This window comes from Prionailurus viverrinus, chromosome A1 (genome assembly GCF_022837055.1).
Source record: "Prionailurus viverrinus isolate Anna chromosome A1, UM_Priviv_1.0, whole genome shotgun sequence".
In the NCBI taxonomy this organism is placed as follows: Eukaryota; Metazoa; Chordata; class Mammalia; order Carnivora; family Felidae; genus Prionailurus; species Prionailurus viverrinus.
The window spans coordinates 82150073-82169220 of NC_062561.1; the positions used below are offsets into that span (position 1 = coordinate 82150073).

The 19148-nt window shown below is 50.1% G+C and overlaps 1 protein-coding gene across 3 annotated transcripts in view; it reads right to left on the reverse strand.

The window, feature by feature from the left end:
• TUBGCP3 (tubulin gamma complex associated protein 3) overlaps positions 1-6217 on the reverse strand; it is a 75568-nt gene extending 69351 nt beyond the window's left edge. For 2 of the 3 annotated variants that reach the window (XM_047849074.1, XM_047849065.1), the window contains exon 1: positions 5998-6217. In XM_047849074.1, the coding sequence (XP_047705030.1) occupies positions 5998-6073 (76 nt within the window). In that variant the 5' untranslated portion in view covers positions 6074-6217. Of the gene's footprint in view, positions 1-5591; positions 5893-5997 lie in introns of those variants that run through there. The other variant, XM_047849083.1, reaches the window with a different exon arrangement.
• Positions 6218-19148: the final 12931 nt, after the last annotated feature.

Consider the following 19148-nt stretch of genomic DNA (forward strand, 5'->3'; position numbering starts at 1 on the left):
TTAGAACATAAATAGTCATCGCTCTGCCTGACCCTCCCGTCAGGCCCAGAATCAAATCCAAACTCATGAGGACAGCCTGCCCGACCTGGTCCCTGGTCCCCGGCCACGCCCCAGCACCACGTCCCGCCTCTCCCCTCCCAGCTGCACTGGCCACACGCCAGCCGCGCTCCGTGGTCTGGCCAACCCTGCCAACCCTTGAGCATACCACCCCACCCCCCGCTTGTGGCCCGGACCCTGACACTCTTCTCCCGCATCCTCCCAGGCCTCACCCCATCACTTCCCCCGGCTCTCTGTGGAAATGTCACCCCTTCAGACCGCCCTCCTCTCCCAAGCACACCCAAACACGCACGCAGGAGAGAGACTACAGAGTCTTCCCCGAACTCCACCACATCAGCACAGCATGTGTTCGGGACTTGGTGAGTGCGGACAAAGCAGGGCAGGGAAACAGCAAAGAGAAGTAATCTGAAGGGTTTTTGTGGAGTCCCAGGATCAGGGAGTAGTTTTAATTTTCTTCTTTATACTTTACCACACCTTTAACATTTTCTAAGGGGTAAACATTAATTTTAATACGTTAAAAGTGGCACTGAAAATTTCTCACCTGCAAGGGTGCCTGTAAAACTGTTCTAGTTGAGAAAATGTTTTTAGATTACCATGATCCTGAGTTCTACAAAAAAAAAAAAAAATACTTCATTAACATACTCAAGTACCTGAGACAAACATCTCCACTCCAAAAGTTTCATAAACTTTCCACTTTTCCAACAAAAATTCAAAACTCAACACCAGAAATCCTCTCCTCTCCCGTCTCTACGCCCTGCACCTGTGCCATGTGTAGCATTTCACTGCCACCTCACCAACCACCTTCAACTTCCCTACCTACTGGCCAGACCAGTGTGCAGTCTCTCTTTCCTGCTGACAGAAAATATCTGAAAATTCCATCTGTATTTTTAGGTGAAATCTATCTAAGTTTCAAAGGTAGACGCACAGAATACAGGCTATTAACTTCACAGTGACAATCATTCCTTGTTTGATGAACCTAACCATCAAACAATATCCACTACAGATTTCCAGTTTAACACTCCCACAACATTATTCCATTTCTAAGGTAAAAACTAAGTTCAATCAGTAATTCAAAGAAAACTCCTAAGCGCCAAACACCACGGGCCCTAAGACGGGACAGAAAATAGTGGTTCACCAGGCAGCTGAGTGACAACACGAAACACAAGGCAAGTAACTCCACAGGCAATCCGTCTGCGATAAGAGCTCCTAAGAAAATGAGCGAGGCGCTGTGCCGGCCAACAGGGAGGACCTCGCGACGTGGGCTGGTCAGGGAAGGCCTCTCTGAGGAAGCAGCCCTCTGACATGTAGGAACCTGCCACGAGAAAGGACACGAGGAGATTCAAGGGCTACTGTGTCCACGGTCCCTCAAAGGATGCCAGTGTCGCTAGTTCCAAAATCCAAGCCGTGTTCCATCCGGAGTCCCAGGGGAGGAGGTCCAGGCTGAAGCTCTTTGATGACTGGCTAGGTCCAAGATGAAAAATTAGAGTATTGCATTGTTTTCACCAGCAAACACCAAAGGAATGTGCTACGTCCTCACGTCAAATCCGCTCTGGGTATCAGGAGCCAAGGCAGGAAGGCAGTGTTCCTCCGCCCAGCCCCTGAGAGTATCCCCCTGAGAAGCAGGTACCAGTGAATTCAAGGACACACTGCCCAAGCAGCCGCTGTACCCACGCACACTCTCCAAACAAGCCGTGCAGAGAACACACAGGTGAGGACAGAGACGAGAGGCCGTTCCACAGGCCAGACAGGCGCTTAGGTTCCTGCACTCAGCACAGAGATGGAAGGTGCCAGATTCCACACAGAAGAGCAGGAAGGAATTAATTCAAGACATCAGGTTCTGGAACCAGAGATGTGGGTTCCGATCCTGGCCCTGCAATTCGCCAGCTTGGTGATGGTGAGCAAACTACTTTATCTCTCCGTGTGCATGTCCTCATCTACAAAACGAGGTTAGTGAGAAGTATTCCAACCATCCAGCAACATTGGGAGTTAAATACACCAGCTCACAGTGTATGCAGAGTGTGGCAGAGAGTAAGTTGTTGAAAAACGTTAGGTATTTTTATTAGTATTAATCTGAAAATGTCATTTCAATGCACGATCTGTCTGCCATAGCCATTAAAACCACAACTCAAAGCACCCGGCTTTTAACTTTTCAGCAAGATAATGTGGCCTTCATCCTGTAGATTACACGTAGGAAACAAACTCTCTTCACCTGGCGTGATCAGATGTCCCCTCTAGAAAGGACCCGTGGCTGCAGCACAGAAGAGGTTCGCATTCAAGACAAGGGAGACAGTGGGACCACATGGCCTCAATGCCAACGTGAAGGCTCCAAAGAGCACTCCGATGTGGGCCCAAGAGTTCGTAAGTGACAGTTACCTTCTAGACCCCGAAAGGGTTCCACGAGCACTCAGGTAGAAAATGAACATAAAGATGCACAGAAATAAGTGAATCCAAAGCCTGCGGCTGCATGCTCTCCTGGGATTCGGAAAGTGAGCGGGGTGGAGGTGCACGGTTTGGAAGCGATGCACACACGACACTGCTGTCCTATGGGACAGGAAGGCACGTCAGCCAACACAGAGCAAGCATGTAAACCTGTAATTCTTTGCCCCTCCAGACGCAGGCCACAGGCCACAGGCCACAGGGACTCTGCGCTTGAGACACCACACTCCCACACGGACCTACAGAGTCATACTATCTGGAGACGGTGCCCACGACATCAATTCCGAGGTATCACATGGAGAGATGCACGGCGACAAGGTGTGAAGGCTTAGCTACCGTAAAAGGCCCCCCCTTCGACCACTGCCACACCACCAGTCCCGCCACAGCAACCCTGGTACCAGGTTCTTGTGTGGCCACGCTCCACGCGCAGCTCCCACGGAATGCAAGGCTATGCTCCAAAACAGAAACAAGACATGCTGCTCTAGATTTGGGGCTCTCAGACTTTTCAGTCTCAGGGCCCCCTTCCATGCTGATGATTGAGGATCCCTAAGAGGATTTACTTATTCGTGTAGGTTATATCAATATTTACTGGATTGGGAATTTAAACCGAGATGATTTTTAAATTTTAGATCATTTTAAAATAACAGTAAGCCCACTAAGCACAACTTTCCAATGAAGCCTAAAACACTGGAATTTCTATGTCAGTAGACATTTAGTGCACATTTCAACATACACTTAATGTAACTTTTAACATATATTTAATATACATTGATTTTCCCAAGTATATAATCAAGGAAGACCATAATTTATTCATCTGGAACTTCATCAAGGGCTCTTCACCACTTCGGAAAATCATGACACCAACAGCAATACCACGTGAGGCCCACGAGTCACCAGGACGGCACCCTGTCCGCCTGCGCCGTGGCTCGGAGCACACTCACAGCACTGTCACAGCAGAAGATAGTCATCTCACCTCAGTGCACAGTGTACTGGAGCCGCCCCTGAGCATTTGTGTTCAAATACTCACCTAATAAAACCCACTGTGCTTGTTATCTTCTAGTTAGGAAAAGGATTACAAAGTATGAAAAGGAAGGTTGCTTCTGAAACATCCAGAACACACTGGCTGGCAGTATGTGTGTGTTTGAAGCAAATTCAAAGGCTGGAAAAGGTGAGAAATAATGATTATATTAACTTTATAAACATATCAGGCACCAGGGGGTGCCTGGGTGGCTCAGTCAGTTAAGCATCTAACTTGGGCTCAGGTCATGATCTCGCAGTTTGTGAGTTCGAGCCCCGCGTCGGGCTGTGTGCTGACAGCTCAGAGCCTGGAGCCTGCTTCAAATTCTGTGTGTGTGTGTGTGTGTGTGTGTGTGTGTGTCTCTCTCTCTCTCTCTCTCTCTCTCTCTCTGTCCTTCTCCCACTCACGCTCTCTCTCTCCTTCGGAAATAAACATTAAAAATATATATATAAAATAAAAGTAACAGGTATCAATTATTCCTCAATATCATAGTCTTGGAAAAGCAATATTATAATAATACAAGGCCAATTGTTTATAACATGACCTTAGAAAAAGAATTAATCAAATGTTCTACTTAGTTACCAGATAAAATACCCACTAACGAAAAGATTTTTTTAAATGTCAAACACTGTAAAGGAAGCAATTAATATTGCTTTTGTTCAGTAAGGTAGAACAAATCAGAACAAGGCAAGCTATTAAATACTTATAAATTCTTCAGTAAATAGTGTGTATTTGGAATTACAAATATAATGGTTTGGCAATCCTCGCGGTCCAGAACAGAGCTAACGGAATCATCTTTGATGGATTTTATGATCCATTTGGTTCAGAGAGGATCCCCTCAGGATCTCGCAGAGAACATATTTACTCTTATATTTAAACACGGTTCTAAAGAGAGACAGGAGGAGGCAGAACTCTGCTGAAGATAAGTGCTTTAATCTCCTTGAAGGGTGAAACAATCAAAAGGAGCCTCAAATTTTAAAAAAGAATTTTTTTTTTTTTTTATCGAGAAACATCATGCTACCTCACAATGAGTGGCCTTCAAAGTCCAGGTATGAGCATGGGGGGAACGGACAACCGTGTGGGTTATCCTGGAAGGAAAACCGAGGACCCGCCAGCACAGTGAGACCGCTGGCGTTAGAGTGAGTGAGTGGTAACCAGCAAGCTCAGCCCTCTGGCTTCTCCTAGGATCAGGAACATGGAATCAGAAAGGTAACTCGGGGTGCTTGAGGTGCACGTACAGGAAAGCTGAAGACAAAACCTGAAAACAACAAGCCAGGCTTGCAACCTGTGCACCTGTCCTCTCTCTGGGGAACCCTCTCCAGGTGCTCCTGGGCCCCCCCACCCTCACTCCAGTCCATCGAATCATCTCCGCAGAGGCTTTCCCTCACTTCTTCCCTCAAAATCCCAGCACCCCGCTCTATCTCCGTTTCAGCATTTATCCCTAACCTACAATTACCTATTTTACCACGACTCCTCCCCTAGAATGTACATCTACCAGTGGAATGACTGGTCTGTGCATCTCCGCATCACACAAGCACCCAGCATAGTGCCTAGGGTTGGGGAGCCCAAAGGGACAGACTTAAACTTTATAAAATGTCCCAAGAACTGTGTGAGGTTGGTGTCATTGAATAGGCTGACGGGAAAAAAAAAAAAAAATCCAGCTTTTACCCCTACAGCTATCATAGAACATCAACTCAAGTATGTACCTAATTGTCATGAATCGCGAGAAGTTAAAATTTGGTCATTATATTTTCAAAGTAATTTTGTGTAAAGTCTTCCAGCAAAAACTGCACGATTTCTCGTCCACCGCACGGCGCTGAAGGCATAAGCAACCCCGTGTCTTCAGTTACCCAGAAAATCCCTCCAGGGTGGACTCCACGCATCCCCTTCGCGTCCCGCCAAAACAAACACCAAGAGGGCAAGCCATGTCAAATCGTAAAACACCGCGGCCGCAATGGCTCCACACCCCGCAGGGCTGGGCTTGGGTATCGGCATCCGCAGGGCGGCCTCTCCAGGACAGCTTCGTACCAAGTCCAACCTCAGCCCTTGGAAGAAAACCAGGGAGGTAACAGTCACGCACCCCCGCTTCGCAGCACTCTCCGACCGCTCGACCTTCCCGGGGGGGCAGGGAGCACTCTGCTGCTCGCCAGCTCCCGGCCACCCGGCCCAGGCCACCGCTGCCCTGCCTCCCCGGTGACTTTGAACAAGGTGGACACGCTCGCGAGCCGCCGTGCCCGGCTTCGCCCCCCGGGCCCGCTGCGCCCGGAGCGGTGACTCAGCCCCGCCGGGGTCCGGCCTCCCTGCCTCCGCCCCCGGGGCTGCAAGCCCTCCGCAGGCCGCCCCGCCCCGGGGACGCGCCCCTCCCCAATCCCGCCGCCCATGCGAGGCCTCCGGATCCCAGGCTGACGGGCGGCCTCCGGATCCCAGGCTGACGGGCGGCCTCCGGAACGCGCCTCGGCCCCGAGCCGCCGACCCAGCCTCGCTACCTTCGCTCCTGCCCAGGATCCGGCAGCACAGGTTCTGCAGCAGGACGTTCGGCGACTTCTGGTCCGGGGTCGCCATCCTCTCCTGGGACCGCCCGCGGGGGCCCCGCAGAGCCCCCCGGCTCTCGCCCGCCCCACGCCCCACGCCACGCAGGCCCCGGTCGTCCCCGACGGGCTACGGCCTCTCGGGCACCGCCGGCGACCAGGCCGCCATTTTAACGGAACCCGCCGAAACCGCGGGCCCTTCCCACAATGCCCCGCTTCTTCCGACCGCTCGGGGCGCTGGTGCGCCGGCCTCAGAGTTCCCCGCTCCGTGGCGCGCGGTCCCCGGACCGCAGCTACCGCGCGTGAAGGGTTCCGGCACCAGCTGCTCCAGCTGCTCAGACCGCATGTTCCCCGACACGGGGTCCTGTGGCCCAGGTCCCCCAACACCCCTGAGGTCAGGAAGGCCACTGATTTGCTCTGTGCTCAATAACATCTTTATAATCCATAATTTTAAGAAAGTTTTAATGTTTATTTATTCTTGAGAGACAGAGAACGAGTGCGAGCAAGGGAGGGGCAGAGAGAGAGGGAGACACAGACTCCGAACGAGCTCCAGGCTGTGAGCTGTGAGCACAGAGCCCAACACGGGGCTCGAACCCATGAACTGTGAGATCATGACCCGAGACAGACACTTAACCGACTGAGCCCTCTAGGCGCCCCCGTAGACTTTTTTTTTTTTAAACATCATTGGCTCAAGCTAACTTTTGGTGGAAGAAGTCTGCTTAAAGGAGTGCAAGATTTTATGGGTTTTGACACTTGGTTGACATTGACACCCGGTACACTTTCTAGGTTTTCATAGATAGCATGTGACTATTCACCATCCCTAACCCCAGGCTCCCCTCCCCACACGTCCAGGGTAACTAGTCATCTGAAGACTAAGTCAGGCCTATGAAGACTGAGGGGGGAAGGGCCCGAAGAGAACAAGGCAGATCAGCAGGCCATCACAAGGCATTTGAAACTCTGTTATACACACCTGCACACAAGTGCAGGGGGGAGGCTGCAGGCACTGAGAAATGCCCCACCCGAGAACAAATGAGCCAATCCACACACCAACTGGTCAAAGATGTGAGATGCTGGTGGCCAGGAGCTTTGCGGTTCCCGTGACTGCAGCCAGTTAGACACAGGCAACACTTACTCCACTGCGGACCAACCTGTTTCCTTCCTGAGAATCTGGAATTAAGATGAAAAGAGCTTGTATCCACAGATGGGCTGCACTATACCGCAGAAAAACAGACACCTAACAACAATCAAGTGAGCTGAGCACAAGAGAAAACTCCACCCCATCCTTCCCAGGGTGGAGGAAGACAGCAGGCCTTACAAACGGGACCCCCTGAGGCTTCCCACTGAGGATGGCACCTGAATGAGGTGTCCCGAAGGAGGGCCGGGCCCTAAAGGGACCTACTTGGCGGACCATGCATTTAATACCCACTTTGCACCACATGGATTCTAGGAACAGGAAAACCAGAAGAGCCCCGGGACAATCGTCAAGCACGTGTCTGAGAGAGGCAACTGCAAGGCCAGCACCTCACGCCCAGAACAGAGCTGCAGCGTCAGACGTCAGATGTGGCAGGTCGCGCCAGTGTCCTCCCTCCCAGTGATCCACTATGCATGCGGGGTTTCTGAGGTAACAGAGCCCCCATCGCAGTCGTGACAACAACATCACACAGCACCAAGACCGTGCGAGGCACAGTGAGGGAAGGAGACTGCACAGTGCGTGGCCCAGAAGAGTGGACACGGTGCCAGCGTGTCCTGTCAACGCCCATCGCTGAAATTTACCTGAAGGTGCCTCGGCTCTTCCAATACGAAGATGGAAACACAGCAACTAAAATGCAGTGTGGTAGGCATGCAGCAGGGATATCCCACCAAGTGGCAACTCAGATACAAAACCGAGGACCCCACATTTTAAAGAAAGCCATGGAAAATGGGAGGCAGATGCTGCATCAGGACTGATAGGACGTGGCCCAGCAGACATGCTAACTCTCCGGCCATGTTCACTCCCACCCTAAAGGTCCACCCCCTGCTGATCAGCTGACCATGGAGAAGGAGGGCGCTCTGGAGTCCCGAGACTATTTTAGGGACATCAGGACCTGCCAGGACCCTGCAGAGTCAAGACCTCCTGCGTGGAACCCACAAGGAAAGCCACGTGTGTGCCTCACAGACAACTGGTCTCAGATGCCCATGTGGAGATAGCCACTCGGGGCCAACCTGACGGAGGGTGTGCCTGCATGCAGAGCTAACCGAGAGATGCCTGACCTTTGTCCTGACCCCTCTGCCCTGACTCCAATCCAGGGAGTTAGAATCAGCAGGGAGGTGAAGGAAGAGGGAAGAACAAATGTCACCGTCTCCCTCGGGCGCCTCAGGCTGTGCAGGGATGAGGAAAACCCATGAGCTTCAGGCTGGGTCCAACATGGGAGCTTTGCGTCGACCTGGGCAGGACTTCCTCAAACACTGGATGTGACCAAGAGGCCGCGAGTGCCTCAGGCGCCACTAAGGACAGGACAGGGAGAAGCGACCTAACCCATCTGGGGAACTTGGCTGGCAAAAAATACTTTTTGGCACAAGTATCTTTTTGGCAAGATTTTGTAACCAGAAAAATTCTACTTTTAGTGTTTAAGCCCTGACGTTAGACTCCTTAAAGGCAGGTCCCCGATGCTATGGTGTAGGAACCAACCATGGGGCCCTGTTCACATTTCTTGCCTCCCAGAATTGTCACCTGTTTGTAGTCCCCTCCCCTCAGCTCTGGACAGACCCACTGGTTTGCTTTTCTTGGTAGGAGCAGTGAGGGCCTGCTCCCAGCCTCAGCCTCCAGAAGGCCTGGCAAGCACCTCTTTGCACTCCTGGGAGCCTGGAGCCGCCGTGTCAGAAGGCCAGCCACTCTGCAGGGCAGACCACAGGTGCAGGCCACATGGAAAGGGAAGGACCCTGAAACCCCAGGCAATGAGGGCAGCCAGCTACCCCAGTGTCCCAGCTGAACCCGGTTCCCTGCTGTCGAGCCAGCTAAATGCAGAGACTATGTGCAAAGCAAACAGAATCCACCCAGATTGTGGAATTGTTAGCAGATAAAATGCTCATCATTCTCAGCCCTTACGTTTGGGGATGGTTTGTCACACAGCAGAGAGCACTAGTGTGCCCGGTGTTTGCCTGGAGGGTTCGAGCATGGCCACGTGGAGGACGGGCCTGCCTTTCCCTGTCTGCCCTGCCCTGCCCCGATCTGCCCTACATCTGGACAACACTGCAATGCAAGCCCCCGGGACAGCTGGCCCCCCTGCTAGGTTCAGCCAAACCTACCAAACTTCACTGGTAGAGAAGTGGAGGTCAGAAGGAGACAACGGCAGCGATCACCCTGTGGCATCCGGCCCTCTCCTTCTCCATGGCAGCAGCCAAACATCCTCTACAGCTGCACCTGCTACCAGCCTGCCCCTTCTTTCATGGTCCCAATCTCCCCTGTGAAGCTCTCCTCCCAGATCTCACCCCCACGGGAAGATTCCAGAACATGGCATATGGTCAATCAGCTCTTCTCGCCGTCTCTTCAGCCCTATGCCAAGTAGCCACTTTCTGCACTTGCTAATCCGAGTTTCTCACCTCCTGCTGCAACCGCCTGCGTGACCAGTTCCCTGTATTAAGGCCCCTGCATTGCTGGCGTGGCTTCTGTCTTGCAGACTGGCCCCTGCTCTCCAGTCCTTGCTAGTAAGGGATGATCGCAGGGCCAAGATCCTCAGCTGGGGTTCCAGGATGGAGCTGCTCATGTCTGAGCTCAGATATGTTAGGATCCTTTTGAAGGTGGAACCCATCACGTGTGGAGGCACCAACCCGAGCTTTTATCAGCACCGGTTGATAGCAAGACCCTGGGGAATTAAGTAGCTGCCATAGTCAGATGTCAGGGCAGCAAGGACGGCCACCAAGACCACAGTGTGGGTGGACTGGACTGGAGTATATTTGGAAAGCTTGGGTATACCTTAAGGTGCAGTCACGGAACCAGAGTGCTCCAACAACAGCCTTCAGAGGAATCTCTTATTTTTTTTTAAGATTTGTTTTATTTACTTATTTTTAAATAATCTCTACACCCAACACAGAGCGTGAACCCACAACCCTGACACCAAGGGTCACCTGCTCTACCGCCTAAGCCAGCCAGGTGCCCCGAGGGACGTCTTATTATTGCGCTGGCAAAGTAGCAGAACTGAGGACCAGACTCCGAACTTCAAGTTGTAAACTATGATGTAAGTTGGACACACAGTCCTGCCAAGACTCTTACATTAAGGGCTGGTCATTAATGGAAGAGAAGTGAGACCCTGAGATTTGGGGTGGAGACATTGGAATAAACGTGAAATCCCGAATCAGCAGGACTTTCTAAAACAGAGCATAAAACCTCTCCTCTGTATGCAGAGAATGGCCTTGAAATCCTTGTTTTCCTGAAGCAGTTCTCATTAGCAGATATTCTCATTAGCAAAGAAAGTGGACTTCCACAGGATTCAGATAATCCAGATGAAGGAATGAAAGAAAGCATGCCCCAGAGAAACAAAAATAAAAAATGACCTTCCAAATAAACCGGGCGGTAGATGTAATTAGTGTTTTCGTGTCTTCAAAGTGTCCTGCAGAGGCAAGGGTACTAATTTATATCAGACTTTAATAAATCAAGGGCCTAGAAACCACTAAATAAAGGGTAAAATATTATTACCAGACTAAAAAAAGAGTAGAATATAGAATAAAAAATTTTCATCCACAAAACACACACACACACACACACACACACAGTGAGAGAGAGAGAGAGAGAGAGAGAGAGGAAAATAAACATGGAACAGGAGGGACAAGAGAAAACAAATTAAGACGGTATAGTTAAGCCAAAGTATATCACAAAAAGGGTGGCTCAGTCGGTTAAGCGTCCAACTCTTGCTTTCAGCTACGGTCATGATCTCACGGTTTGTGGGTTCAAGCCCCATGTCAGGCTCTGTGCTGGCAGTGTGGAGTCTGCCTGGGATTCTTTCTCTCTCCCTCTCTCTCTGCCTCTCCCCACTCTCTCTTTCAGAAATAAAGAAAGTATTTTTAAAATGTAATTTTCTCTGTTTTTTATTAGCAAAATTTAAAAACTGGGAACTCTATGCCACTCTCTCCCAGTTTTTCAGTGTGTTCGTTCCGCTCATTTTCCACACCTGTATTATTAAGAACTTCTTCATACCTCTTACAATCTTAAATACTGAAAAGGTGTGAGGCCCCTGGGTGGCTCAGTCGGTTGAGCATCCGACTTCGGCTCAGGTCGTGATCTCATGGTTGGTGAGTTCAACCCCGCGTCAGGCTCTGTGCTGACAGCTTGGAGCCTGGAGCTGCTTCATATTCTGTGTCTCCCTCTCTCTCTGACCCTCCCCTGATCACACTCTGTCTCTCTCTCTCTCTCTCTCTCTCTCTCAAAATAAATAAAAGTATCACACTGACTGTAAGTGAACCAAGTCCGCAGATGTGAGCTGCAATTCTAGTCACTGTATGTCCAAGCTGCGATCTGTCAACCTGACTTCTCTGTTGTTGTCGACCTTGATCACCTGCCTGAGCCAGTGTTGGTCAAGCCACGCGTTTTCTCTCCCTTTCCAGGCTGTGCAGCCCCCACACGCTAAAGGCATGGGGAGCTAGGCTCCGCATCCCCACGTATGAAGTATCTAGGTAAGTATGAACCTGCTCTCCATGCAAGATGTGTTTATCCTCCCCTCTTTGCTTAATAACGGACTTCACTCTGTAGGTACTCAGGGATATTCACGTTGTACTTTGAGTTACAATCCGACACCACGTGACTTGTTTTCTTGCTCACACTGTTCCAGCTTCGACCCTCCACAGCCTGTCTCCCTTTGACATTCCCGCATCGTTTTCAAAAATTAACATGTAGACTTCATGTTTTTTACTACCATTTTAGATTCATAAAAACATTGAGTGGAGCGTAGAGGAAGTCCCACGTGCCCATCCAGCCCTGGCATGCTTACACCTTTTCAAAGCTGGAGTTGACTTTCAAAGGTTGACGTTTGACAGGCTGTGCCATAAACACCAGCAGGACTGAAGACGCGGTTTGCCCGTCTCCACGTCAGCAGGAGCCCCCACTCCCTCCTTGCCACAGTTGTTTCTGTTTATGTTCTTTTATCACTTGGGTCTATGCTTACAGTTTTCGAAGCATATTAAATGTTTTAGGGTGGTGGTCAACTGGAATGTTGTTTCTTTGATTCCAAACGTGTTTTAAAATAATTTTAAAGCGCTACGAAAAAGGGAATATAAGTGGCTTTTCGTGACAGTGACGGAACGTCTGCTTGAGCACAGAATTCCCCTGTTCCTCACAACCCGCATTTAATGGTTCTCTTACCACGAACTTCTTTACTCATAAGCCGGTGGAATGTTGCGGCTCTGGTGCCTGGTGTGTGTGGCGGGGTAGGTGTGTCAGTTACTTTGGAGGCTGAGGAACTCCGAAAGGACCCTGGAGCTTCACAGGGAGGAGGATGGGGACAAGGCTGCGTCTCCCGGCAGGTGAATCACACCTGGAACGTCGAGGTCTCAGGTCAGCAGGGGCCAGGGCTGATGGACTTGGAAGATTAAACCTCAAAGGTTAAGGACTGGACAGCATCTTTCAGGCTGAAGGTGACAGTGGGTGTGGCCCTCCTGACCGGTCCCCAGGCAGATGAAGCGGGTGCGAATGTCCTTTCCTTTCGGGGCTTCTAAGCTTCATTAAAGCTCTTGCCCAGCCCGGCTCCCCCTGACCATGGTTTGGTCTCCAGTGCGGGGCTCCAGGGGCCCAGCAAGGCTGCTAAGCTGCTAGGACCCAGGCCGTCTGTCCAGATCCACGACTCCCGGGCCCCGTGGGGCCCGTCCACGGGGAACGGCGTGTCCTCCAACTGGTGGGGTCACACACTTCCACAAGGCCACTGCAGCCACCTCGGATGTCACTGCTATCTGGCGGGACGCTGGCCCGCGTGTCTGTGTGGGTACCCGCAGGCTGAGCCCCCCGGCCCCCACATCACACAGGGCAGTTGGGTCATCACTCTCTGCAGAAGCGGAACCGGAGGCTGCCACGTGAACTTACAGATCACCTGCCCAAGGCCCCAGCCAGACCCAGGGTTCAAGGCCACGTCGAAGGCCCGGAGACAGCTGCTGCAAGGGCGCCTCTGCCTCAAAGCCATTGTGATACCCACTCCAAGTCTCCAGCCCGTTAGTCCTGAGGAATGTGAGGAAAGCCGCACGGCGGAAATCTGATAAGGCAGCTGAAAAAAGGAGTTAATTGGTTTCCTGGATGATTGCAGTGCTTACTCCCCTTTTGCTCAAACAAATGCTTCCCCCGAGTTCATAAAGCAGCCGGGCAGCCTCTTTTAGCCACAAAACCTTTAGCTGCGGGCTCTTGGAGGAGCGGCCACGGTTGGCTGAGGCCTCACAGGCGCTTTGAACCACAGAGCTGGGAGCTCGGTGATGGATTTGAAGCCCACGACTCACGGGATGGCTCATTTACTTCTGTAAATATCCGTCATCAATTCCCCTGGCGGTGGGGAACCCGGTCCATCTCTGCCGAGAGGAGAAGAGCGTTCGTTCTTTGCCACATTTTCTACTCGTTGTGCCTCACGCAACAGCTAACAGGCCGCCGTCCTCCATCAGAGGTGCTGCTGTTGTTGACGACACACAATTAGTTTGGATGTGTTCTTAGCGGTCTGGCGGGAAGGTACAGGGCACAGAATGAAAGCCAGGAAAAGTCCCGTCCTGGGTTTTACACACTTCAGTTTGCACAAACAACTCCTTGCACGGTTCCTCGCTAGCATTTAACACTGGGCGTGTGACGCAGACGTGAGAGGACCGCATCAGAGCTGCGGGCCGAGTGTCGCTGTGTGTGCGCCTTCGGTACAGCGGCACCGCGGTCAGCGCGGGAAGATGGCCGGGCCGAGGACAGGGTGGTGTGGCCGCTCTCCTGCTGGCCAGCTCGAGTCGCCCAACAGCTCCCGCCTCCTTCTAACCTGAAAAACAAAACTGCAGTCACTTATTAATTTCTGACCCAGTTAAAAGCGGCCAATGATCGTGTGCCACGAGATGTGACCTCGCCTCGCTGTCCTTCTGCGGCTCCCCCGTCACCAGGAACCCGAGGACTGCTGTGTCATTGTCCCCGTGTTAAAAAGTGGGGTGCGCCAGCGTTGGCTCCGTCTAGAACTGGGTCTTTGTTCTCTCCCGACAATTTTATTTAATTGTCATAGACTCTGGGTCTGGAGTTCTGTCTCATCCAGCAAGAGAGCGGATGTAGGATTAAACACGTGAGAGAGGCTAATGTCCGGGAGGAGACAAGAGCCCCAAGCAAGGGTCCTCGCTCCGTTTTTATTAGGATCAGAAGGCTCACAAACTTGATGGACGTGCACAAAGAGACAATGAAATCTTGAACATTAACTCATGGGTGTGAGGGAAAGAGGTTTTGAAGTTATGCGGTGCTAGGGGTTTGGGTCAGTACAAAACAAAGTGGGCAGAAGGTTGTTTGCAGCAGATGTGAGGCAGCACCTCTGTTTACCTGAACTGACCTAGGGGACAAGACAGGGCAAGCTACCTCAGGGTCAACAAGGCACCCTTCTTCTGCTACTTAGCTCTGCTCAGGGCAGCTTGGCCCAGCTGCAGTCTGTAGCCCTATTTACTTATTTACCTCTCATGGTCCTTCCCTCCTGTGAAAACAGCTTCCTGCTATGGTACTAAGTTGGGGGGCATTTCTACCCTGAATACCTAACCTTGCTTACCTCATCTTGGATGCTTTCATCCTGAGGTTCCCTATCCCTATACCTTTGTCCTACACTGGGGGCCTTTGCCCTGTTTACCCAAACATGGGTGTGTTCATCCTGTGGCTTTGTAATTCTTCATGCCTTGTTCCTAAGCTTATTCCCCACATTTAATTCCTAATTCTCTATATTTGGCAGATTTGTTTTGCTTTGTTCTTAAAATTCAGAAGCTATGGAGAATTCAACATAACAATCCTAAATGCTAACGACATCCACAACTTGATCACACTTAACTTTTTTATCTTTGGTTTACAGAATGGGGTCAAGGCCATGCAAACAGCAGGAAGGGAGAAGGAAGTGGGTGAGGAGGAGGAGACGGGAGGTCGGCTCGGCTGGCACAGCATTTGCGCGTTCGTGCGGTTCCAGGACGACATCCCAAGAGATTTCAGCCGGAAAACTGGCTACCTTCTCTGTTCAGGTGAGTGCTTCCCCCTGGGGTCCCACAGCACATTTCCAGGTAAACAGCCCACTGCTTGAGCTCTATTTCCAGGATTCCAGAAAGCATTTTAGTGACAAACAAATAGGATTTACCCACCTTCCTGTGAGAAAAAAACACAGTCCAATTCCAATGCTCTGCTCTAATTCCCATGGAACCTTGTTAGGCCCTCCCGCCCCTCAGTGATGGGTGCTACCCTCCCCCCAGCCCCCCACCCCACAATGGGCGCTAAGACCTTTTGTTTCAGCTCAGTCTTCCTACATTCCTAACTTTTCTTTTTAGTCTGGGAAACTGTCTCCGTATATTTTTATTTTATTGGCAATATTTTATACACACGACTCTCTAAAAATTAATTTTAAATTCACTTAATTAATTAACTAATTAAATTAAAGGCAAAAATAAACTATTGGGACTAGACCAAAATAGGAAGCATTTGCACAGTGAAGGAAACCATCAGCAAAATGAAAAGACAGCCTATGAATGGGAGAAGATATTTGCAAATGACATATCCGATAAAGGGTTAGTATCCAAAATATATGAAGAACTTATACAACCCAATACCCCCCCCCAAAAGCCAAACAACAACAACAACAACAAAACAAATAATCTGATTGAAAAATGGGCAGAGACAGGTCACGATCTCACGGTCCGTGAGTTCGAGCCCCGCGTCAGGCTCTGGGCTGATGGCTCAGAGCCTGGAGCCTGTTTCCGATTCTGTGTCTCCCTCTCTCTCTGCCCCTCCCCCGTTCATGCTCTGTCTCTCTCTGTCCCAAAAATAAATAAACGTTGAAAAAAAATTTTTTTAAAAAAAAAAGAAAAATGGGCAGAGAACCTAAATAAACACTTCTCCAGAGAAGACATCCAGATGGCCAACACACACACGTTGATGCTCCCCATCACTCATCATCAGGGAAATGCAAATCAAACCACAATGAGATGCCACCTCACACCGGTCAGAATGGCTAAGATCGAAAGACTAGAGATAATGAGTTGACAAGGATGTGGAGAAAAAGGGACTCTCCTGCAAACTGCTGAAGCCACTGTGGAGATCAGTGTGCAGGGTCTTCAAAAAGTTAAAAATAAAACTATCATGTGACCCAGGACTCCATTACTGGTGTTTACCCAAAGATTGCAAAAACACTAATTTGAGAAGATACGTACATTATTTATAAAGGCCAAGATATGGAAGCAGCCCAGTGGTCCGTGGATAGACGGATGGCTAAAGAAGGTGTGCTGTGTGTACAATGGGATATTACTCGGCCTTAAAAAAGGATGAGATCTTGCCATTGTGACAACATGGATAGAGCTAGAGGGTATTGTATTGAGTGAAATAAGTCAGAGAAAAGATAAATATGATCTCAGTTATATGTGGAACCTAAAAGACAAAACCAATGAACAAACAAAAACCAGAAAGACTCCTAAATACAGAGAAAAAAATGGCAGATGCAGAGGGAAGACAGGTGAGGGACAAGCGGGGGGGGGGGCGGTGAAGAGGACTCATGGGTACAAACTTCCAATTAAACTTCCATGACAAGCAAGTCAAGGGGCGCCTGGGGGGCAGGGAACGTAGTCGATAATATCGTAATCATGTCGTAAGGAGCCAGATGGTCACCGCACCTCCTGTGGCGAGCACTGTATAAAGTGCAGGATGCTTGTGCACCTGAAACTATTATACTGTATATCACGTGTACTTAAATAATAAAAAATAATTAGCCTTTTCTGTTCCCAAGATAACAAACGTACCTTGAAAAATTGAGAAGCCCCTAAAAACCACCTAAAGGGTAACAGTCGGGCATAACTGCACCCACAGGGGTGGCCACCGCTGGTGGTTTAGTATCCACGCGCCCGGCTTTCTCTGTGTGCGCGTGGGAACACACACTTGGATCTGCACATGCTCTTCTGTGACCTCCTATCCCTTTCAGCATTCTGTTTCTTCCGTTCCATGTGTAGAATCTACATCATCAGATAGGCTACAGCCTATTATAGTCTGCATAATACCCTGTCCTGATGGGTGTATCCAATTTATGTCACTAACTTCCCTCTTCATATTCTTGGACATCCATTTTGTTTTCAACTTTTTCTCGATTACATATGAAAAACATTAAGCCCATTTTAAAACAGCTTTGGACCCAAATCACTGGTGAAGCCCAGTTGTAAAGCCACGAATTTGGATTGAACAATTGCCCTAAATCTTTTCCAAAAACGTTTCCTTGAAGCTGAATTTCTCAATTAGCCAATCCTATTAAGAGTTAGTACGATTTAGGGACGACTGCAGTCTTCCTGCTTCCACATGACTCTTCACAAAGGCGACGGGGCAGTACCGTGAGGTAGGAATGGACGGGCTTGGGAGCCAGGGGACGAAGGGACGGGCTTGGGAGCCGGGGGACGAAGGGATGGGCTTGGGAGCCGGGGGAACAGAGATGTGGATCCCAGCTCTGCCGTCGGCCGTCTGTGTGACTGTGGAAAGGCACGGAAATACCCTAGACTGTGGCTTCCTGGTCACCGTGCGCGGCACAGGATAAAACACTACACTAACGAAACTCATAAACATTGTGCAGCTGCCTTGGACTATATTTCTATCACAACGAAAAGTTATCGATGAGCCTTTTCCTCGGCAAACCTCCCCGACGCAGGAACTATGATCCCCCTTAGAAATAAGGAGACTGAGGCTCCAAGAAGTTGTGTGCCTTCCCTGAGTTCACACAGCGGTAAACGGCCAGAGGCTCGAACTCAGGAGTCTTACAAGCCGACGGTCTTCATGCTGTAGCTCACGAACCAATCATACCTTTGTAATAGGAATTTAAGTGACCAACTGGAATTTAACTTTAAAATCCTTATTTGAGGGGCGCCTGGGTGGCTCAGTCAGTTGAGCGTCCGACGTCGGCTCAGGTCATGATCTCACGGTCTGTGAGTTCGAGCCCCGCATCAGGCTCTGTGCTGACAGCTCAGAGCCTGGAGCCTGCTTTGGATTCTGTGTCTCCCTCTCTCTCTGCCCCTCCCCCGCTCACGTTCTGTCTCCCTCTCTCCCTCTCTCTCTCTCTCTCCCTCTCTGTCTCAAAAAAAAAAATAAACATTAAAAAAATTTTAAAAGGTTAGGGGCACCTGGGTGGCTCAGTCAGTTGAGCGTCCGACTTCAGCTCAGGTCATGATCTCACAGTGCCTGAGTTTGAGCCCGTTGTCGGGCTCTGTGCTGACAGCTCAGAGCCTGGAGCCTGCTTTGGATTCTGTGTCTCCCTCTCTCTCTGACCCTCCCCTGCTCACGCTCTGTCTCTGTCTCAAAAATAAATAAACATTAAAAAAATTTTTAATCCTTATTTGAATAATAATGCTCTATAAAATGCATTCATACTTCTTATTTTAGCACTACTTAAAAACTAAGAGACAAAGAACCTAATATAAAATTGTCTCCTAAAATCTTTTATCATGTCTCAAAGCTGTCTTTTGGAAAATAACATTTCTTTTGCTTCCCAAAGGGGCCCTGTTTCCCTCCCCGAAGTCTCTGGTGTGTTGCATGGAAATGTCAGTTTCTTTGTAATTCTTTATTATTATTATTTATTAATTTCAAAGTTTTGTTTATTTTTGAGAGAGAGAGAGCACGTGCAGGGGAGGGGCAGAGAGAGAGGTAGACACAGAATCCCAAGCAGGCTCTGAGATGTCACTGCCCCACACGGGGCTGGAACCCACCAACCGTAAGATCATGACCCGAGCCGCAGTCCAGAGTGGGCACTTCACCTACTGAGCGGCCACAGCTTCCCTCCTGGTGATCCGTCACCTCAGGAAACCACCTGGGATTCTGGCCAGAAGAGCTTCTGAAGACAGCGTTCAGCGCAGAAACACTCACTCCCACAGAGACGAGTGTCGCCAGATGGAAGAAGCGGTTCAGAACGACCTCACCTCCCTCCGTAAAGGCCGGG